This window comes from Mercenaria mercenaria, chromosome 4 (genome assembly GCF_021730395.1).
Source record: "Mercenaria mercenaria strain notata chromosome 4, MADL_Memer_1, whole genome shotgun sequence".
Classification (NCBI taxonomy): Eukaryota; Metazoa; Mollusca; class Bivalvia; order Venerida; family Veneridae; genus Mercenaria; species Mercenaria mercenaria.
The window spans coordinates 77290339-77314880 of NC_069364.1; the positions used below are offsets into that span (position 1 = coordinate 77290339).

Below are 24542 nucleotides of genomic sequence, written 5' to 3' on the forward strand. Positions count from 1 at the left end.
GCCAGGGGTCTGAAAGTTGTGCACGACACATCGTCTTATTATGAGGTACATTTGTGCCAAGTAATATTAAAATCCCTTCATGGATGGCAGAGTTATGGACCAGACAGGAAAAAAGCCCTGTTGACCTTTGACCTCAAATTGTGACCTTGACCTTTAAGCTAGGGGTCCGGGTTTTGTGCAAGACACGTCGTCTCATCATGGGGAACATTTGTGCCAAGTAATATTAAAATCCCTTCATGGATGACAGAGTTATGGACCGGACACGAAATTGCGGACCGACGGAAGGATGGCCCGACTGAATGACAGAATGATGGACGGAAAAGCGCATTCCTAAAGTCCCCGAAACTGGTTTTCAACCAGTAGGGGACTAATAACATTTCAAATATTTGGGATTTTTTGCGACCCCTAAAGCAGGCACATAGTAAACATACAATCCATTAGTTAGTTAATTTAAGTAGTATGTTTGTCTGTGTCTCAGCTTTTACACAGTCCAGCAGATTCCATAGAAACTTTACACAATGTTAAGCACCAGGTCATCTGTACCTTTATGGTCAAGGTCACTTGGAGGCATTCCTTGTTTACAAGTTACACCTGTTGTTTGTTTCAGTGATATAATGGTGTTCAGTTAACAAAGACTGTATATGTGTAACATGCAAATTGCAAGAATCAGTATCCGCTGCTGGATGGGATAACTTTACATGTTCCTTAAGCAATTTCACTGAAACTTGCTGAGACATATTTCCCAACAATAGCTAAAACATTATCATCCCAAGTACCAAGTACAAAGGAACATAACTCTTGACTTCATTTGGCGATCCAACTTGAACTTTCACAACTAAGTGTTCCTACAGAAGTTAACTTTCTTACCACATTTTTTTGCTGAAATCTTTCAAACATAACGTCTGAGATATGGCTAAGGATGGACTGACAAATGGAAGGACAGAAAGACAGATCAATGGATAATACCAAAATTGTATCTCTTCTTTGACGGGGAATAAAAACTTGTCCACATGAATCAGAGGCTGGGGAGGAATGACTTCAGACATTTTCCTCCTGTCCAGTAATCACCGAAAATCTTTGTCATAATCTTGTTCTCTACCTTCTGCCTGGATGGTTTAAACATAAATGGCTTACTTGTGTTAACCCTTATCCTGCTAAATTTCTATAACGAACTTGTCCGTCTTTCAATTTGGACAGTACCATTAAATGTTATTAGTTAAAAGAGGTGACCTACTTTTTTGTATAGTGTGCCATATCTGGGCCAAAAGGAGACTAACTTTTTTGTATCTATATATAGTGTGCCATATCTGTGCCAAAAAGAGACTTACTTTTTTGTATAGTGTGCCATATCTGGGCCAAAAGGAGACTTACTTTTTTGTATAGTGTGCCATATCTCGGCCAAAAGGAGACTTACTTTCTTGTATAGTGTGCCATATCTGGGCCAAAAGGAGACTTACTGTTTTGTATAGTGTGCCATATCTCGGCCAAAAGGAGACTTAACTTTTTTGTATGGTGTTCCATATTTCGGCCAAAAGGAGACTTACTTTCTTTGTATAGTGTGCCATATCTGGGTATAAAGGAGACTTACTTTTTTGTATAGTGTGCCATATCTGGGCCAAAAGGAGACTTACTTTTTTGAATAGTGTGCCATTTATTTATTTATTTATTTGGATTTTACGGCGCACCAACACAGTATAGGTTATATATATAACAGGACTACAAGTTTTGGTTTCACATCTCATTTACATCGAAATAAAAGCATGAGGTATGGAATCAAAATTTGCAAATTTGGAATCACAGAGTTACAGCAAAACCAAGTGTTAAGACCCTATTAGTCGCCTCTTACAATCATGCAAGGGTAAGGCAGTGGTTCCAATTCTTTTCATACACAGATCGTCCCAGAACCACATGGGGCGAATAGTGTGCCATATCTCGGCCAAAAGGAGACTTACTTTTTTGTATAGTTGGCCATATCTCGGCCAAAAGGAGACCTACTTTTTTGTATAGTGTGCCATATCTCGGCCAAAAGGAGACTAATTTTTTTGTATAGTATGCCATACCTGGGCCAAAAGGAGACTTACTTTTTTGTATAGTGTGCCATATCTGGGCCAAAAGGAGACTTACTTTCTTTGTATAGTGTGCCATATCCCAGCCAAAAGGAGACTTACTTTCTTTGTATAGTGTGCCATATCCCAGCCAAAAGGAGACTTACTTTCTTTGTATAGTGTGCCATATCCCAGCCAAAAGGAGACTTACTTTCTTTGTATAGTGTGCCATATCTCAGCCAAAAGGAGACATACTTTCTTTGTATAGTGTGCCATATCTCAGCCAAAAGGAAACTTGCTTTTTTGTACAGTGTGCCATATCTGGGCCAAAAGGAGACTTACTTTTTTGTACAGTGTGCCATATCTGGGCCAAAAGGAGACTTACTTTCTTTGTGTAGTGTGCCATATCTCAGCCAAAAGGAAACATGCTTTTTTTGTACAGTGTGCCATATCTGGGCCAAAAGGAAACTTACTTTTTTGTATAGTGTGCCATATCTGGGACAAAAGGAGACTTACTTTCTTTGTATAGTGTGCCAGATAAGAGTTAAAAGGAAACTTACTTTTTTGTATAGTGTGCCATATCAAAGCCAATATAGACCATTTGTTTATCAGGTGGTAAAAACTGATTAAGGTATGTTTTACACTCCTTGTATTCATCACACAACTGACTTTCATGTCGACGTTTCTCCCGCCTCTGAAAAAACAGACAATGAGGATCAGGCTACATAGGCTGACAGTGGTCCAGTGGTAACTACTATACTAGGGCTTTTGAGTTTGAGCCCCCGTCAGAATAACTCTTTGTTGCTTAATCAAAACGCCACTAAACCATGTGTTATAAATACATATTATATAGCAGCTTTATCGGCAGCAGAAAAAAAGTTAACCTGTATTAACATGTCGCTATATCATACGGATTGTTAAACGTTCCAAATAAAATAACCGCTGAAGTAGAGACAGAGCATGGTAACTGGGCCAAATATCAGAACTGTTGAAAGATAAGCTGGAATTTTATACAATTTTATGAGAGTTAATCAGTTTTGTTCGCACTGTAGCAAGAGAAAGTCACATGCTATACATGCAGTTTAAAGTTAGTTGGAGTCAATTTGCGGCTCGGTTATTGAAGTAAAGATTTGTTTCTTGGAGATTGGTGGCATACATTTCATTGTACATAATTGTTGATTTGTTCAGCGAATAATTTGATTTTTGATTGTTTGGTTGTGGTATTGTTTTCAAGTTGATACTTTGCTTATGAGCAGTTTGAATTGTTGGTTCTTTTGGTGAATCTGTTGTTAATAATTTGGTTGGTTGTTTGAATTAGTCTATTGATGGGCTCTTTGTTTAGTTTTAGAGGTGTATAAATTGAATTTCTGCTGCTGTTATGAATTGTTTCGAATATATATTTTGTTCCGAGTTTTGGAAACTAATTGTTTTATTTTGAATGGCTCTTGGTTAAAGCTTGTGCTGGCCGAGGATAAGTTCTGAAATACTTGTGTTATTTTTATTCATCAATTATACCTGCATATATGTGATAAAGCTTGCCGAAAAGTGGTGCAAATTTGAATATGTTTGTGGGAAGAATGTTTGTGGTGTATGTTTGATTTACGTGTAAATAGTATGTCACCAAATTGAAACATATATGTATATACAGTGGAAAAAAATATACAAACATAAAAATTAAGAAAACAATACAACTGCCGAGGTAAAGATTAGCCATAGTCAGGCGGCTCAATCTACCTTCCTAACCATTAATAATGCCTAGCGCCTGCCACAAAAACTTGACACCCCCCCCACCCCTCTCCCTCCAACTTAATATTACTAACAATTAATCCAATATCTCTGGGGACTCCTGTGCATGGGGTGCTTTACATCTGGCACATTAAAGACCCTGTGAAATTTCTGGAATTGCAGCAGCTTCTGTATCTTATATTATCCTCCAACTCACATTCACTCAGCTATGGTCCTCTGGAGGAGTCACTTAAATGGGTTAAAAATGGCGACTACAAATAAAGCTTACAAACAAGTAAACTATGTTCAATAAATTCAGAAAACAACAAAATAATTCGGCAGTGAGTCTCTTGTCACTCTAGACTGGATATTAAACAGGAGAGCATAGATTATAATTTCATTATTGAGAAATTTTATCTTTCTCAAAACTGACAAAGAATTTTTTGATGGGGGACGATGCCAGGATTATGCCAAATTGTTTTCTAAAAGGATATTAGGCTGAAACTAGTTGCATATTTAATACACCAGTGTGTATTATGCATGGGATTTTACAGTATGAAAATGCCAAACATGATATTTCCCTATTTGGAAATGCTAATCAACTGAAGAAAAGCATGTGATAAAACTCATTTACACAGCATTTATGTAAAGCCCCTGGTTGACTTACGTAAAGCCCCTGGTTGACACAAGTTGGTAGCAAATATTTCATCTGGTGTGAATGATTCGCTCACTGACATCTACAAACTGTAGGAAGTCATCAACATTTACCAATCCAATCAAAGATACTGTGAAAATTCTAAAATAAGTTCAACTTTGCTCTTTACAGGTCTTGTGGTTTCAGACAAGAAGATTTTTAAAGTTTTTTCCTATATAAGTCTATGTAAAATTTGGGACCCCCGGGGCAGGGCCTCTTTTAACCCCAGGGGCATAATTTGAAAAATTTTGGTAGAGGACTACTAGACAATGCATCATACCAAATATCAAAAGCCTAGGTCATATGGTTTCAGATAAGAAGATTTTTAAAGTTTTTTCCTATATAAGTCTATATAAAACTTGGGACCCCTAGGGCAGAGCCTCTTTGCACCCAAGGCGTACAATTTGAACAATTTTGGATGAGGACCATAAGACAATGCTACAAGCCAAATATCAAACATCTAAGTGTTGTGGTTTCAGACAAGAAGATTTTTTAACTTTTTTTCCTATATAAGTCTATGTAAAACTTGGGACCCCCGGGGCGAGGCCATATTTGACCCTAGGGGAATAATTTGAACAATCTTGGTAGAGGACCTCTAGATGATGCTACATACCAAATATCAAAGCCCTAGGCCATGTGGTTTTGTACAAGAAGATTTTCAAAGTTTTCCCTATATAAGTCTATATAAACCAATTGACCCCCTGGGCGGGGCCATATTAGACCCTAGGGGGATAATTTGAACAATTTTGGTAGAGGACCACTAGATGATGCTACACACCAGATATCAAAGCCCTAGGCCCTGTGGTTTTTGACAAGAAGATTTTTAAAGTTTTTCCTTTTGGTTGCCATGGCAACCAGAGTTCTGCATGGAATTCAATTCTTTGAACAATTTTGAAAGGGGGCCATCCAAGAATCATTCCTGTGAAGTTTGGTGTAATTCTGCCTAGTGGTTTTCAAGATATTTTTAGGAAATGTTGACGGACGGACGACGCACGACGGACATTGAACGGTCACAAAAGCTCACCATGAGCCTTTGGCTCAGGTGAGCTGAAAATTTCCAATGGGTTGCCATGGCAACCAGAGTTCGGCTTGGAACAACATCATTTGAACAAGAGGGTCATGATGACCCTGGATCGCTCACCTGAGAAATATGAGATACATGTTTCAAACGTCAAACTGATGATTTTTAGAAATTTCTGGGGAGATTTTCCGATGTACAATCAAGTAACCCCTGGGGCGGGGCCAATTTTACCCTGGGGGCCATGATTTGAACAAAGTTTGTAGAAGTCTACTAGGCAATGTTACATATCAAATATCTAAGATCTATAGGCCTTCTGGTTTATTTTTAGCAAATTTATGAAGTTTTCCCTATGCACAATCAAGTAACCCCTGGGGCTGGGTCAATTTGACCCTGAGGGGTTCAAGATTTGAACAAATTTTGTAGAGGTCCACTAGGCAATGCTACATGTCAAATATCTAAGCTCTAGGCCTTCTGGTTTATTTTTTAGAAAATTTTGAAGGTTTTTCTATGTACAATCAAGTAACCCCATGGGGCGGGGTCAATTTGACCCCGGGGTCATTATTTGAGCAAGTTTTGTAGAAGTCTACGAGGCAATGCTACATGTCAAATATCTAAGATCTAGGTCTTCTGGTTTATTTTTAGAAATATTTTGAAGATTTTCCCATGTAAAATCAAGTGACCCCTGGGGTGGGGTCAATTTTGACCCCGGGGGTCATGATTTGAACAAATTTTGTAGAGGTCCTCTAGGCAACGCTACATGTCAAATATCTAAGCTCAAGGCCCGGGGGTCATGAACTGAACAAATTTTGTAGAGCTCTAGGCCTTCTGGTTTATTTTTAGAAAATTTTGAAGATTTTTCTATGTACTATCAAGCAACCTCATGGGGCGGGGTCAATTTGACCCCGGGGGTCATGATTTGAAAAAATTTTGTAGAGGTCCACTAGGCAATGCTACATGTGAAATATCTAAGCTCTAGGCCTTCTGGTTTATTTTTAGAAAATTTTTGAAGATTTTCCTATGTAAAATCAAGTGACCCCTGGGGCGGGGCCAATTTTATCCCGGGGGTCATGATTTGAACAAAATCTGTTGTAGTCTACAAGGCAATGTTACATATTAAATATCTAAGATCTAGGCCTTCTGGTTTATTTTTAGCAAAATTATGAAGATTTCCCTATGTACAATCAAGTAACCCCTGGGGCTGGGTCAATTTGACCCTGGGGGTCAAGATTTGAACAAATTTTGTAGAGGTCCACTAGGCAATGCTACATGTCAAATATCTAAGCTTTAGGCCTTCTGGTTTATTTTTAGACAATTTTGAAGATTTTTCTATGTACAATCAAATAACCCCATGGGGCGGGGTCAATTTGATCCCGGGGGTCATGATTTGAACAAATTTTGTAGAAGTCTAATAGGCATTGCTACATGTTAAATATCTAAGATCTAGGCCTTCTGGTTTTTTTTTAGAATTTTTTTGAAGATTTTCCTATGTAAAATCAAGTGACCCCTGGGGCTGGGTCAATTTGACCCTGGGGGTCAAGATTTGAACAAATTTTGTAGAGGTCCACTAGGCAATGCTACAGGTCAAATATCTAAGCTCTAGGCCTTGTGGTTTATATTTAGAAAATTTTGAAGATTTTTCTATGTACAATTAAGTAACCCCATGGGGCGGGGTCAATTTGACCCTGGGGGTCATGATTTGAACAAATTTTGTAGAGGTCCACTAGGCAATGCTACATGTGAAATATCTAAGCTCTAGGCCTTCTGGTTTATTTTTAGAAAATTTTTGAAGATTTTCCTATGTAAAATCAAGTGACCCCGGGGGTCATGATTTGAACAAATTTTGTAGAGGTCCACTAGGCAATGCTACATGTCAAATATCTAAGCTCTAGGCCTTCTGGTTTATTTTTTTTAAAAATTTGAAGATTTTCCTTTAGAAATCTATGTAAAATCAAGTGAATCCTGGGGCGGGGTTAATTTTGACCCCGGGGTCATGACGGATAGCTCAGTGGTTTGCACACTGGCCTTCCAATCCTGAGGTCGGGGGTTCAATCCCTGGCAGCTACTTGGGAATTTTCAGAAATGCTTTTCAGTGTTTCCCACCCAACTAGAGGTGTACTGGTCAGGAACCCAGGCAATCCTTGCTTGTATCAGTGCTATACACTGGGCATGTTAAAGAACCAGGCTGTCTATTCGCAACGAGCTAGGCTAAGTTAGCCGGACAAGCCTGTATCTGATTTCTGATCTCTCTGTCGTGGAGGCTTTGTCTGACTCTGTCCCTCTGGTCAGATTGCTCTGTGTCTGTACTAGTAGAGGATGAATTATGCCCCCTGTGTGGCTGCATTTGAACTATGTAAAGCGCCTTTGAATGTGAAATTGATCATGAAAAGGGCGCTATATAAATCTGGTATAATAATAATATGATTTGAGCAACTTTAGTAGAGGTCCACTAGGCAATGCTACATGTCAAATATCTAAGGTCTAGGACTTCTGGTTTTTGAGAAGAGGATTTTTAAAGATTTTTCTATGTAAAATCAAGTGACCCCTGGGGCGGGGTCAATTTTGACCCCGGGGTCATGATTTGAACAAATCTGGTAGAGGTCCACTAGGCAATGCTTCACACCAAATATCTAAGCTCTAGGGCTTCTGGTTTTTGAGAAGAAGATTTTTAAAGTTTTTCCTTTCGGTTGCCATGGCAACCAGAGTTCTGCATGGAATTCAATTCTTTGAAAAGTTTTTGTAGAGCTTCACCCAAGGAACATTCCTGTGAAGTTTGGATGAAATTGGCCTAGCGGTTTATGAGGAGATGTCATTTGAAGTAAAAGTTTACGGACAACGGACGCCGAACCGTGAGTGATCCTAATAGCTCACCCTGAGCCTTTGGCTCTGGTGAGCGAAAAACTTTGGTAGAGGACCACCCAAGGATCATTCCTGTGAAGTTTCTTTAAATTCGGCCAAGTGGTTTCAGAGGAGATTTTGTTTGAAGGAAAATGTTGACAGACGACAACGGATGCAGGCACACACCGACGGACGACAGACAATAGATATCATGTGATCACAAAAGCTCACCTTAAGTCTTTGGCTCAGGTGAGCTAATAACCTTGGGGCAGAAGTAAAACCTACCGACATTTCTTCCACAATATATAATCTAAAGAGTAAAGGCAAAATAGAGAACTTTAACCGCATGTAACTCAGTATTTTCTAAGATGTCTAATTCTGTCCCCTTCTGTTTCAGAGGTAAATTCACTTTGAACAGCAAGAAATCGCTTATCAAATGAAAAATTTCCACTTTTGTACAATAAATGAATAATAAGTCTTGAAAAACAAGTAAAAACTTACTTGGAAAAAAGGAATATAAGGAAAAAAAATTGGGTCCCAGTGGGGCTTGAACCTATGCCCACTTGAAAAATTTAAGTCAAAGTAGATTTATAGTAGGAATTGAATACTCTTCAAAAGGAGGTACACTATTATTGGTCTAATACCTTAAGTACATTTTACTTTGCACAAGTACAGAAATACTTCCTCTTGAAACATCCAGATTATTCTGAGATTTTCCCAGATTTTTTTACCAAGGGGGCAAAGAAGTCCTGAAGACAGGACTTTTTTTACTAAAGACTGTACTTTATCACTAAAGACATGAGTCTACCACTGAAGACAGGACTTTTGATAGAAAAAATAACAACACCATCTTATGAGCAATGATGCTATCACAACGTATTTAAAATATATAGAAATAACAACCATTCTCATGAGAAATTAATACTCCAAAAAGCTACAATAATTCCAACCTCAAATAACTCTGTTGATTTACATCAAGGTAATGTCATGAGAGAAATAGATGATAAAATAACATTATAATTCGTATTTCGTCTTGGTGGTATCAGAACAGTTGCTCAGACAAGGTAAAAATTTGACAAATCAAGGGTCATAACTGAAAATCAATCAACCTGAACATGCTGATAACTATGTATAACTAGGCTTAGCACTGATCACTCCTTCAAGGTTTGCTGGAAATCTGCCTGATATATAAGAGAAGTGGCGCAAAACATCAATCTGTTGAATCAAGAGCCATAACTGTGCTAAAAATCGACAAATTGGAAAATGCCGAAAATCTGCATAGACATGGCAATGATTGGAGCTGCAAGGTTTGGCACAGATCCACCAAATAATATAAGAGAAATAAAATTTGATGAATCAAGGGCCATTACTTTGCTGAAAATCATGGAACCAAAAAATGTCAATAATATGCACAGCCAGGTTTGGCAATGATAACTCTGTGAAGTTTGGTGTAAATCCCTCCATTGGTGTCGCAGGAGTTACTTAGACAATCTTTGTGACATACAGACAGACAGATGGATGGACAACTGGACAGACAGCACTAAATCAATATCTCCCTCACTACATGAGGGAGACATAACAAGTGTATAAATTTTCAAAGCTTTTGCTTAAATAGTATTCAAAGAAAGTGGGTGGACAGAAACAAAAAGTTTGACCAATGCCAACACCAACACTGACTATCAATAAACACCAATACCTTTCAGATATTTTTCAAAATTCAGACAATACGAAAACCAGATATGCTAATTACAACAAAAGAGTAATGGAGTATTTTCTACCTTTACAAGGTTAAGCAGTAGTACTGGCGCGCCATATCTGTACAGACACTTGTTAAAATGTATCCCTGCAGTGGCAAAGTATGGGTCCCTCTGATCAACTGAAAGCAAGTAAAATCTTTTTAGTTTGTTGACAAAAATTTTGATGCCTCAAACAAAATGAACATTTTCTGATAAGCTGAAAGAAAGTAAAATGCTGTTAAATCATTTAATCCTTACCCTGCTGAATTTCTTAACTGAACCGGTCTCTCATTCAATTTGGGCAGAACCACTTATGATTCAAAGGGGTGTTTACTTAATATTTACTGACTGAATAGTGAACAGTGCAGACTTTGATCAGACTGCATGGATGTGCAGGCTTATCTTAAGTCTGCACTAGTCGCAAAGGCAAAATCACTTGCCGCCAGCAGGCTAAAGGTTAATTTTCCTGGCATAAAAGTTTGTGGTTTGGGCCAAAACAGCTCTTTCAAAGAAACATAAATTTCAAATTTTAAGGACCATGTGGAAGGAAGTCTATTTTCTGAATCGGACTTAATTGTGGAATTTCCACAAACACCAACACTATTTGAACTTTTTTTCTATACAAGCTCAAAGACATGACAAACAAGGTTTTGTCTATGGCTGTGTTTGGGGTGCTCTGTGCTTCCTGGAGATCTACTCTTACCTTTTATCTTTTATGGTTTAAAATGCTTTAAAGAAGAGGAATAATAAAATTATAATGAAGTATTATTACAGCAAACTGAACTTACGTTGTATAACAGGTTTAGGCACCATTTTTGAGATATCCTGAGACCAGTACACTGGTATAGATCCTCTCATCTGTACAAAGGATGTGATCTTACTCTTGTGTAGGTGCGTTACAGAAGTGTCATACACAATCTGTTCCGTCTCCACTTCATTTGCTACAGCACCCTAATGTAAGGAAAGTACAATCAATAATGTGTTCATAGGACCCGTCATAATACCCGTCTTTATGACGTATTGATGAATAACTGAGTGCATATCAAAATCAAAAATTGCACGTAAAGTTCTGAGTGGAAAATGTATATTACTGTTATTATAGCAGTTTAACCTTTACCCTGCTAGAAGAGCCCGCCCGCTTAGCTCAGTAGGGAGAGCGTTGGTCTATGGATCGCGCTGTCATGAGTTCGATCCCTTGACGGGGCGTATGTTCTCCTTGATGATTTGATAAAAGACATTGTGTCTGAAATCATTCGTCCTCCACCTCTGATTCATGTGGGGAAGTTGGCAGTTACTTGCGGAGAACAGGTTGTACTGGTACAGAATCCAGGAATACCGGTTAGGTTAACTGCCCGCCATTATATGACTGAAATACTGTTGAAAAACGGCGTTAAACCAAAAACAACCAAACTTACCCTGCTAAATTTCTATAATGAACTTGTCCACCTTTCAATTTGGACAGTACAATTAACTGTTAAAAGGGGTGCTTACCAAAAAGATACCGACTGAATGGCGAACAGTGCAGACCATGATCAGTCTGCACGGATATGCAGGCTGATCTTGGTCTGCACTGGTCGCAAAGGCAGAATCACTCGCCGCCAGCAGGCTAAGGGTTAAACAGGAAATTGGACAAATTTAAGTAGCCACTCTTGACCTTAACATTGAGGAAATGCCATTTTCAAGGGCAGATAACTCTTTTTCAATACTGGTGACTTATGATTTTTATTGCATATTTTTGTTTCTTAGATGATTGTCCTTCAATATCCAAAGTTTGAAGAAATTCTGTTATTGGGAAAAATTTCGACCCAAATCTAGCATACGTCCTTAAAGATTCATTCTCCTACTTCAGTGTTAATATTTGGAATAAAATATCTGCTGAAATTAAGGAATCCTGGACATGACAAGTATTTAAAAATAATTTCGAACAACATCTGTTCATGTTACAGTCAAGTGCTTAGAACAAAGTTTTCCAAGTGTCACTACGTAAATTTCTAAATGTTGAGTTTTCTTTCCATTTTTATGCAATTTTTATATATAATGATTCGGTTTACTTTTTGTTATTATTTTTCTCTCTTTTTTTCATATTTGGGAAGCAGCAAAATAAACTGAGCACCTACCTGGCTATTTGCTCCTCGTTTTAGAAATCTAGTACCAGCAAACTCATTGGATCTCCTTGCTATAAGTGTAACATAGACTGACTTGCCATATATGTACAGATCTTTATTACATAAGTTAAGGATTAATTTCATACCTTTTTTCAGTGATTTACAGCAATATTATAGTAGATTATATCCTTATACACTTACTGATTTCGCAGTTTTTTGTGTATTCACTTCAAGAATATCTTTTTTGAAATTTTCTATCACAGAAAAAAAATATTATCAGTTAAGTTACAGATGTAAGTAACTTTCTTATAAGAATGAGTGAGATGGATTTCAAAGCAAATCAACACAAAAAAACAATTATTATACAGTAGCCACTGTATTAAAGATCACTCAAGGGACTTCTAAAATGTGGTCGCTTAACAGATTTGGTCTCTTAGTACAATTTGCTAAAACACCAGATCAAAGAAAATAAGGACCCTCAATTCTGCCATTCTTTGACCATTGCTGAAGAAAAGTAAATAACATCTACATTATAGTTATTTTATTCACAAAGTGTCACTAGAATATGTGTGGCAGTAGTTCTGTGCAAAGGACCAATCAAAAAGGATACTGCACTGTGCTATGAAGCCATACACAAGATGTAACACCCAGTCAGGATGAGCCTCTTTCCCGAATACATCAGTAAGGTGCTTATTCCAGATATAGCGTGTCTCAGGTTTTGTCTTCACACCATATACCTCAAAATCTGTAAAATAATCAACAGTTAGACCTCAGTCTGAAGAATTTTGGCTTTATTTGGTTGACACAATCTTAAGTAATTTGGCAACTTTTCATCTATAATTAATGGCTGAAGACCCAATGTGCCCTACCAGATATTACTTGACCACAGTTGTGTACAAGAGTAAAACAATCAATCTAATAGTCTGCTGGATGGCTTTCTCATATGAAATAATACTACATTCCAAATTGGGTTTCCTCCCAACAGCTGTGGCCAGAAAGAAATACTGATTTCAGAGACTTTAAAAGTCCAGTTTTATCAATAAGTATATGCAGTACTTTCTATTTACAACCGTTTTTGTCCATTTTTTACTGTATCCCGGGTGTAGGTTTAATTCTATGCTGAAAGGGGAAATACTGTCTTTAAATATAACTTTTAAGTTAAACACATGAAGAGCATTCTCATCCATCAGAAGTCTGACAGTCACAAAACTCTTTTTCTGTTCATCTGGTAGGTTATTATGCATGCACTAAAGTAATTATCAAAAGAAAGCCTTCCAGCAAAACTTCTGAAAAATGTTTTCTTCTGAATGATAATAATCTATCTTGCCATACTGAAGACGCAGAAGAAAAGTACTTGTTGAGATCGAAACACATCAAAGACTGCTACTTGTGATATTCATTTACTAAATATTTAACCCTTACCCTGCTAAATTTCTATAATGAACTTGTCCATCATTCAATATGGACAGCACCATTAACTGTTAAAAGGGGTGCATACCAAAAAAGTACTGACTGAATGGCAGACAGTGCAGATCATGATCAGACTGCATGGAAGTGCAGGCTGATCTTGATCTGCACTGGTCGTAAAGGCAGAACCAATCGTGTCCAGTAAGATAAGGATTAATATCCTTATGTAAGTTATTTACCTTATGAAAAAATTTAAGTTTTTCATAACTGTGTTCATATTTAAATGAAAGCTGACTTTCTGCTCATAGGACAAGTTGATCAAGCTGCTGATTGGCTGAAACCTTTCAACTGGTATAGTACATAAGTGAAAAAATTATATAAGAAATGTGCCACAGTTTCTACCAGGAAATAATGGTAGACGATCAACACACACAGCGTGGTTAAGGAGGAATTTAAACCTTTCTAACTTCATCTTGAAAAGTCAGTACTTGACATTTAATGGGAAGGTTCCTACACAGGGCTTTTCCACCCTATCTCAAGGGGCCGATATTCGGCCCCATTCCCAATGCCAAATATGCTCTATTTTTCCCAATCTGGAGCAAAAAATTCCCAATCCAATGAAAAATTTCCCAACTGAAATCAGTTACTTTCTGTTTTTCAATAATAATTCTTGCACAATTAGTTTTGTTTGCCAAGTACATCAAACAAAATGTTGGAAAAACCAACTCATTTCTATTTTTAGTAACACGACCGTCTGCAACCTCGGCAAAAAATAATTACAACATTTTGCTGAAGAAATGTATGATTTGTATGCAAAACCCTCTCAAAATGCATAAAAACACAAATATTAATTGAATTAAGTACCCAAAACATTTTGACAGGTAGTTCTTATACCATTAAAATCAATTGTCACATATTTTCGCGATCCAGTTTTTACACTCGAAAATACACGCACTTTGCCATTCTACTTTTTGGATATTTTCAGTTATAACTTTGGTGAAAACAAACTGTAAACAAAAACTTTAGCATGACAAATAAAGAGTTACTGTATTTTTAGGCAATATTGGAACACAATCCTGAAAAAAAAAATCTCAAAATTTCACAAGGGGATACTGTCTACCAGTAACATTTGAAACTGAAGATTTAAACTAATATATATTAATTAAAAACTCACTTAATTTGTCAGTATATTTTCCCAAATTTGACAATTTACCGCGTTAAAAATTCCCAATATGACCAGGGGCCTTTTTCCCAAAACCCCCTGAGAAAGCCCTGCTACACCAAGAAGTTTAGGAGTGTCATGCATATGTTAATTTCCTGTAACACATCCATGTCAAAATCTGAGACTTGAACTCAATTATTGACTTAAAGTCTATAATGATTCATAGGATGGGGGTGTGAATGACGTCTTCAGTCAATTATCACCTTCTGATTGGACCTCACGGTCCATGTTATTTACATATCAACTTGCTATAGTGTCAAATATGTAATAGTCAGGTGAAAACAGAAGAGATTCCATCTAAAACAAAGTTAATCTTTAAATAGTGGAAAATGCAGCCAGGTCCCTCTGAGAAGGTGTGGGGTGGTTGGGGAATTTTCAAGGAGATCAAATAATTTTCACATGAATTTTTAAGAAAAAAAATAAATAAAATGTTCAGTACTTGGAAAAAAAAGTTAAACCATGGTGAATCATAACTTGAGCCATGCCATGGGAAAACAAACATAGTGGGTATGCCACCAGCATGGATCCAGACCAGCCTGCGCATCCGCGCAGTCTGGTCAGGATCCATGCTGTTCGCTAACAGTTTCTCCAATTCCAATAGGCTTTAAAAGCGAACAGCATGGAGCCTGACCAGACTGCGCGGATGTGCAGGCTGGTCTGGATCCATGCTGGTCGCATACCCACTATGTTGGTTTTCTCATGGCATGGCTCACTTAGTTTTTCATTATATTTATAAAGTCTTAGAACAGCAAAAAAAATGATTTCATATCACAACACAAGTCATGCAGTCAAAAATTCTGTTTTGAGACCTTTCAGATGGGAAGAAGTATGTTCAGTAGCAAGGAAAATGAAGCCAACAAGGTTAAAAATAACTCAAAACAATGACCCTGAATAGGAAAAAGAAAACATTGTACAATCTTTACCACAGCCATGTATGGATTTACTATCACTATCTTTTACAGCAGGTATTGTTGTGTTGCTATCAGTCTTGGCTTGTGCAGCAGTTTCAGTACTGTGGTCAGTATATCTATCAGTAGGAATGTTACATTCAGGGTTGACAACAGGTTCCATGTTATACTGCAATGTGTGAGTCAGGTCATAGCTGTAACTGAAACACAAAGCAGGTGGTATATACTGTGAAATAATTTACATTTTGGGGGACTATTTTTCATGGGTGTCGGGATTGTGTCAGTCAATAAACTTAAATCCTCAAGTGCAAATGTAAAATTCCCATCTACTTTAACCTAGAGTAAACATCCACAAACTTGTATCACATATGATACAGCTGTTTTGGTCCAACACATGAAATTGTACAGTGTTCCCAGAAACCCCCAAATGGGGGTTTTTCACCCTCAGAATGGTACTTTGCACCCCCTGTTTTGGAGACAGCTGTTATATATCACTTAGTGAGGGGGTGCAAAAATGCAAGAAAAACTCAGTTTTCACCCCCAACTTTAAATGCCGGTGGGAACACTGTTGTATACTCATAAAACAAGTTGATTTGATGCTGGAAATGTCCGAACTGCACAAGTAACAATTGGTGTGTAGGTGTGTAGAGCAGTGTTCTCTGTTCATAAAGTTTACTGCACAGGTTTAACAGTACAAAAGGAAAATAGAAATGATCCCACATTTTTACTTCTTCTGTTGGGTTAATTTTATTCCCCCCACCTATGACAGCTTTCCAGCTTTTAATGGAATAGGAAGGCAGGGCATTATTTCAAAAGCATATTAGCATCTGGGTAGAACCACTGACCTTCCATAAGCCAGATGGATCCCTTCCTCATCTGACAGAATTCTACACCCCAAGTGAGGTTTAGCGCCAACAGCAATGAGGGGCAAGTTATTCGAAATCAGCAAACTTTAACTCCTCGCCCACAGAGGCCCCTAAAATCTAAGAAGATGCATTGAAAGCATACAATACAACCAAGCAAATAACTAGCAGACTTGTCATAACGGTCTATCCTTGAGAAGTAATGAAATGTATAAAATAGGACCAACTTAAGTGGAAATCTACACTAAATGGACTCCATCATCTCAAAAGACCAAAACATAACAAGATAATATATGCTTAACATTTTAAGGAAACATTAAACACATCTGGCAATTCTGATCCATACATGTAAAGGATTCTTCAAGCCAAAGTTGGTTGAAATCCATCACAGGAATTAAAAGTAACCTTTAATTCTAAATTAGTAATTTGCTTACCTAAAGTAGAAATTGCTTGAAAGATCTACACTCTGAAACATTTTTACATATCTGTAAAACACAAAAATTATATTACACAGTGCAGCCGGGAAAAAAACAAATTTCACTTTCTTTGACAGATCTTTTATAATGCCTTTAACATTACTCTGCCATTATGAATATGCTATATCAGTATGTACAAAACTAGGCTCTTCCGAAATTGTGTAACCGAGTCCATAAACAGGTATACACTAATACAATAATTAATTAACTAATTCAGGACACTAATACAATAATTAATTAACTAATTCAGGACACTAATACAATAATTAATTAACTAATTCAGGACACTAATACAATAATTAATTAACTAATTCAGGACACTAATACAATAATTAATTAACTAATTCAGGACAGATCTAGGATCTTCATGGAGTGCTGCAACTATATGTACATACCTAGGCTAATCAGGGAGAGGTATCCAACTTTAGCATTAGGTAAGTACTGCATTAACATGCACGTATGTGTTAGACTCTAGCATTAGGTAAATACTTCATCAATATATACATACCTAGGTTCATCTGGGTGTGTGTATCAGACTCTAGCATTAGGTAAATACTTCATCAATATATACATACCTAGGTTCATCTGGGTGTGTGTATGGGACTCTAGCATTAGGTAAATACTTCATCAATATGTACATACCTAGGTTCATCAGGGTGTGTGTATCGGACTCTAGCATTACGTAAATACTTCATCAATATGTACATACCTAGGCTCATCAGGGTGTGTGTATCGGACTCTAGCATTAAGTAAATACTTCATCAATATGTACATACCTAGGCTCATCAGGGTGTGTGTATCGGACTCCATCGTTAGGTATATATTGCATGACTGTGTCTTCTATCTTGTATATAGTATGGCCTCCAATCAGAGCTACTTTACTTCTCTTTGTGATCAGCACCATATAGTACCCCTCTAGAAACTTCACAAAACCTTAGATAGAAACTTCAAATACAGAATCTCAAGAAAAAAGAGTGTTTCATAGTTGAATATATTTAAGAGTATGTGGCTCATGGACCCATACTGTATCCTAGGTACGTTACTGCCACCTGTGGTCGCAAAGGCAGAATCAATCATGTCCAGCATGATAAGGGCTATACAAATGAACTGTAAGACTTAGTGTTGTTATATTAGAACAGTACTACTTTTGCAATAGTCTGAAAATTGGTGATTTTTTTACATATTAGAGCACTAGTAGAAGGAAAAAATATCACTTGCATTATAACAAAGCAAGTACATAAATGAACAGTGCCATTGTCAAAATTACTTTAAAAATTAAACAAAAAAATTAAGAATCACCAATTAACACCTCTGTATTCTTTTACCCATGTTAAATGAATGACACTAATTCTTATGCCTTACTCAGCATGGAAATTCAGACAATTTGTTCACTATTTTTGAAACTGTGCCAGTAACTGGTGTACACAGCACAATATCTGCCGTATATGACGACTGATATCTTAGAATGACTTTACTATAATACTATCACATTCACATGCATTTATTTTCTAGACTACTGACAGCTGAATGAATATAACAAAAATAAATCCCTCCACTTTACAATAGGAAAACCCAACATTTTTTTTTCAGATTTTTTCAACAACTTACCAACAATACCATAGGCTGAGACACTTCTGGTGAGGCCAGTAGACTGCTGTTTTTGTTTTGTTGTTGTACGGTTACCAGATTCTATTGTTGTCAACAAGTTCATTATTTCAAGCTTGCTGTATACATGCTGAAAAAAAATTAATAACTTCTCTGCAAAACAAGAACTTGTCAATACGAGTCTTCAAATGTAAATTGCAAATAAATACCAGTTTTAAAAACAGAAGTTTGTCCCCAATGTAAGCAAAGCCTCAGCATGTGAATTTAATTTTCATTAACCTTATGAAACAAATTCATTGTTTTACTATGATATATTTATGTACGATAAAGCAAAATGGAAACTCCCAAAAGAAGGCCCGACTGAACACTATTACTTAGAACCAGTATGTTAGAACAAAATTTACTATTATATAAATCAGCTTGGTGTTTTTCAATGTGTATTGTAGCGATATCATCATACATGCAGTGTGTCACAGTGTTCATTCACTGATATTCATGGTACATATATCTTAATCATAAAGATATTTGTTAAATTCTTTCTATCAAAGAAAATATACTTCAACATCAAGTATATATATGCAGTTAATGAAAATTTCATCCTATACGAAAGGTTTACTTTATCATCATGTATATGCAGTTCTCTTGGCTCTGTACGGTCAATCTTCAGCACACGAAAGGTAGTTTCTGTATTGTTGGATCCCACAACATAAAACCTCTGAAAGTAAGACTGAACAATTACATGTGTTATTAAACTAAATCACAAAAGAGTACTAATGTAAGAAGCAAAACACACCTGAAGCAGTGTGATTATTAAGTCTGAGCATCATAAATCAAGAGAAGTCCACATGGTGAATGTTCTTGTAAAGCCCTGCTCCGCGGCTATTCAAATTCTATTGTGTGTATGCAACCCATGATTACAATAGGTAACAGTTAACGGCCACGCGCCACACTTTATTTCATAGTTCATAGTCAGGATTTTCATGCTTTTTCAGTGACAATTTAATGTTAAAAGGTAGGACTGGAGCAGGTCTTTAATACTAACAGTCACAGTGACCCACTGATCTCAAACTGATTAGGGGTCATGTTATGCCAAATGGCAATGTGCCTTCAAAGTTTTGCAAGTCCATGGTCAAATACTTCTCAAACAAAAGCAGTTTGTAAAACACATATGCCTCCCATTACAGCCTGTTGGAGACAACAACTCTAGACCTCAAAAAATGACTGGGGTTATCTACTGTCTACAGGAAATCATGCTATAAAGTTTTCAGGCCAGATCGAGACCTAAACATTTACCAGATACTGATAATTAGAAACTAGTCCCTGACATTTGACCTACTGACCTCTGAAACAACAAGTATCTACTGAACACAGTCATATAATCCTATGAAGTTTGGCCATGTATTGCTTCAATTCTCTAGTAAAGTCTAGTTATTGATTAGAAACCAAACGGTTTACTGTTCAACAAACACTGTTAGATCGACAAGACAGAAATTGTCACTCACTGATTAAAAAAATATACATGTACACCCTCTTCTGTACAATCAATAGGGTCATCCACTGCACATGAGCAATATGCTTGACAAATCTGAGGAGCACCATTGGACTACAGAACACAGGGTTTTTTTTGGGGCCGTTTTTATAGCCGTTATTGGGCTATATTCCCAATGCCAAAAAGTACGTTTTTTTCCCAAAATGACTGCAAAAATTCCCAATCAACATTCTGAAAAAAAAAAATCACCAAAACTGCACAAACATTGACCAAATTATGGACAATTTTGTAATGGCAGTATGTTAAAGAGGTTGTACAATGTGAAACAAGTGTATGAGAAAGTGCTTAAACACATCCTTACTGTATCCTATGGGACTTAATATTTCCCAATCTGGAACATTTATGCGTCAAAATTCCCAATTTTGGGGGTATAGGCTATGTTCCCAAAACAGCAAAAAAAAAAAACCTGGAACATCAGCCCTGCAAAATTTGATCAAGGCCAACAGATCTTCCAAATGACTTTTTTTTTTCAATTATTCCCTTAACTGTTGAATCTTTTCCATTCGTCAAAGTTAGGAGGAGGGTTTTGTATAACTAAATAAAACAGAATTTATCACTCTTTTATCTATTATTTTAGAAAATTCGTTGATTCACAATTCTAAGTATTCTAAGTATTGAATATGAAACTTTACTAAAAAAATATGATTGCCACAAGAGAAGTACGTAGCAATAGTTGCATATAAGAAGTGTTAATTCAATCAATGCTGAATAATCCTGCTGTGTATTAGCGACTAAGTGATAAGTCAATCACAGTTGATTAATGGTATGGTATATTGCAAAGGTAAACAAAAATGCAATAGACTTAAATGCACCAAGATGACTTATAAAATCAGTGAAAATGTCCTTTAGAAGCACAAAAAGTCAACAAGCAACATGATAGCAGACTTGGTTTGATTGAGTCTGTTCATGAGAGGTATGAAATTTGCAACACACCTCATGCCCACCAGCACCAACTTAAGCCTATTCTACTACAGTAACAAAAGCAGCCTGATGACAACGCACTCAACTATTTCAAGCCCTTCCACCTAATACCAGCTTACATACAAGAGCTTAAGCAAAATTTTCTAAGTAGGAAAAGGGGCATAATTCTGGTAAAATGTAAGTCAGAGTTATGAAACTTGCCATGGGAGGTCATCATTTAACACCAAAGACGTATGGAATATTCGGAAAACATTTGGTCAAGTAACTGCTGAGAAACATGCTTACATGCAAAACTGTCACAAAATTTCTATGATAAAAAGGGGCATAATTTTGAAAAAATAAAAGCTAGAGTTATGTAACTTGACCTAAAAGGTCATCTCATGTTGCCACAGACATGTGTGCAGTTTGAAATTATTTGGCTTTGTAGTTTCTGAGAAACCTGCCAACTTATCAAATGGTGCATGCTAAAGATTGTCAAATAATCAGCATTATGGGAGTGATAAGCAGGGAAAAACGTCAGAAAAGCTGAACTAATTTTACATAATTATGTAAGCAGTATGTTTAGTCCAATGGATAACAAAAACAATCTGCATGACTTGCAAGGCAGGATTGTTGTGCTCAATACTTTACAGGCAGGATCATTGTGCGAATAATGAAAATAATCTAAACAACTGTAATGGAAATACTGTATAGTGGGTTAATTCTGCGGGTTTTTATTTCTGCTAAATCTGTGGGTTGAGGCTGTCACGCAGAAATAAATTCCGCTCATTTAAACTATCAGCAGGATTTTTGACGCAAAAATAAACTTTGATATTTTGCTTAATATAATGAAAAGAAATCAGATTTAAACATAAATCAGCTGCGCCAACTTCACTGTCCTAGATTTCGCCCTAGATAATACTAACAAGACATAACTGACAAGAACGATATGCATTTGAGTTGTTAATTATGACGTAGTAAATGCGTTATCTATTTCCCATGCATAGAATTTACTTCCAGTTTATGCAAACCACAAAAATTAATTCCTGCTTTTCTCGAAGGCCGCAGAAAAAAACAACAACACAGAAATAAGCTAGGCCCATTTTAGGACAAACCACTGAATTTTTTGCCCGCAGAATTAACCCGCTATACAGTAACAAAAATAATCAGCAAGACAGTTATGCTGATAAACTGATAAAGAATATTATCGACATGATGGTCGTGCAGATATCCACTGCTATATTTCAAAGCTATCTGCATATATGGTATTTTTAAGTGATTCTATGGACTCCCATAAAATAATTATGTAAGTAAATCAATTAATTTTAAGCTGCGATTTTAAGGACAAATATAATTCAGCAGTTCTCACCCACTCAGTCTGTAAAAATCTATAAATTTGGCATTATTAAAACAATAATAGTCCCCTCTACAAAATGAAGTGTGTTTTTTCCCCCTAAATGATTGACAATCCCTGACCACCACCCCTAAGAGTGTCTTAAACTTATAGATATTTATAGTCATAACATTTATAAGTGTTAATAAATGAACATATTTTTTAATTCCCAATATTATTTTTGTTCATTCTGTATGGGACTATTACCAGAGACTGCCATAAATTTATAGATAATCTGTTAATTTTCAGATAATCTGTAAAATTATATATGTCTCTTTCTAATTCCAAGCCATCTCATTGATCTGAGCCTTTAGAAAATTTTCACTTACGACACGCAGTGATATCCCGTTTCTAAATTTTATGCATACCGGTATTGTGGCTAACCATATGACAGTTGAAAAGGAATAAAATGAAAATTGTATTATTCACATCAAAATAGAAATATGCACATCTGAAGATTTTGGCACATAATTTGCTTATTTGAAATTGCAAGGGTAATATGTTACCAGGAAATAAATAACCACTTACTGTAAAAAAAAATTGAAGTGCAGACACATTTATATTATCTATCTAGACTATTCTTTATTTTAAAAATGAACATTTTCAGAAAATGTCTTTAGTTTTCAAAAACTGGTACAATTAAAATCACCAGTCTCAGTTCCTCTTGCTACGTACAATTCCTGCTGTAGTTGCTTCCCCTGTGTTTTGCTACAGTTCCTGCTGTAGTTGCTTCCCCTGTGTTTCTTAGCATTTTACTTTGTTTCTTTTGTGCTTTGCTTGTTCTGTTGTCGCAATGCATGTATGAGCCATGCCATGAGAAAACCAACATAATGGCTTTGCGACCAGCAAGGATCCAGACCAGCCTGCGCATCCGCGCAGTCTGATCAGGATCCATGCTGTTTGCTAACAGTTTCTCTAATTCCAATAGGCTCTGAAAGCGAACAGCATGGATCCTGACCAGACTGCGCGGATGCGCAGGCTGGTCTGGATCCATGCTGGTTGCAAAGCCACTATGTTGATTTTCTCATGGCGCGGCTCATAATATTATTATATAATACCAGTGCTTATAAATGTCCTCATTTTTATTTCTGTGTTCTCTTTTTTTAGCTCTTGCTGTATGCTGGTAAATGATAATATCTTCTTATTTTCTTAGTGTCAGTTATGTTTTATGTTGCTTTAAGGTGCTCTAACGTGTATGTGATTTCTTCTTACTTCCTTAATAGTGTAATAATATTATCGCAGCCATGTTTAATAATGCTTTAAATGTATGCAGTTTCTTACAGCTGTTTTATTTATTTTGAACTTACTTACTTGTGTTTGTCAGTAAATAGCTTTAAGCTTACGTTATATAAATGTATTGTACTTTTCTGACTGTCTTTAGAGCCATAGAAATAGCCACCTGCGGGCTATTTCACTATTCTTACGGGAGAGTCGTAGGAATAACCTGTGAATAGCCACTTCCTATTTACTTTCTTAGACTTGTTGAAGTTCCGTAAATTTCCTTTAGGGTTTGAAAATAAAAAGGTTTTCCTATAAATAAAGTATGAATTCCAGTACTGATCATTCAAAGCAAAATCTGTTTTAGTCAGTACTAATGAAAAGGGAAAATCCTTGAAACAAAGAAAAAGTTCGAAATAATTTGGGTACAAATCGTTCAGTAAAATCCGATTTCAGTTACACTCGGATTCTACAGCAGATTTAAAAGTTCTTACTGCTTTGGTTTCATAAATATTCACTCTTTGGATAGATGAAATTAAAGGACATTCCATGTCAACGGTTGTATTGCTTTATTTCAGGAAAAAATGTATTTCATCTTTGTGTAGGGAAAATAACAAATTTGTTCCGAATGCATTTATAGGTTAGAGACCACCAATTGTTTTCCCACAGACTTACATTGTAACATTATGGCGTGTACGGCCTTCCGTACATCGAAAACATGTATATCTAATTACAAGTTTTTTTAAGAACTATCTTAGTTCTACCAAAATATCGGACGAAAAACATATGATAGTGATACTTTATTTAAGTAATTTTAGTGTGAATGAGATGTTTACATCA

The 24542-nt window shown here is 36.5% G+C and overlaps 1 protein-coding gene across 5 annotated transcripts in view; it reads right to left on the bottom strand.

The window, feature by feature from the left end:
- The window catches only part of LOC123552193 (polyphosphoinositide phosphatase-like), a 53312-nt gene extending 28978 nt beyond the window's left edge, over positions 1-24334 (bottom strand). For 4 of the 5 annotated variants that reach the window (XM_053541733.1, XM_053541731.1, XM_053541732.1 and 1 more), the window contains exons 1-11: positions 24197-24268; positions 19259-19357; positions 18646-18772; positions 17814-17970; positions 16996-17046; positions 15714-15898; positions 12772-12906; positions 12174-12274; positions 10845-11007; positions 10099-10196; positions 2606-2739 (exon numbers count right to left, since the gene is read on the bottom strand). In XM_053541733.1, coding sequence (XP_053397708.1) covers positions 2606-2739; positions 10099-10196; positions 10845-11007; positions 12174-12274; positions 12772-12906; positions 15714-15898; positions 16996-17046; positions 17814-17970; positions 18646-18772; positions 19259-19357; positions 24197-24253 — 1307 coding nt within the window. In that variant the 5' untranslated portion in view covers positions 24254-24268. Of the gene's footprint in view, positions 1-2605; positions 2740-10098; positions 10197-10844; positions 11008-12173; positions 12275-12771; positions 12907-15713; positions 15899-16995; positions 17047-17813; positions 17971-18645; positions 18773-19258; positions 19358-24196 lie in introns of all 5 variants that reach the window. The other variant, XM_053541730.1, reaches the window with a different exon arrangement.
- Positions 24335-24542: the final 208 nt, after the last annotated feature.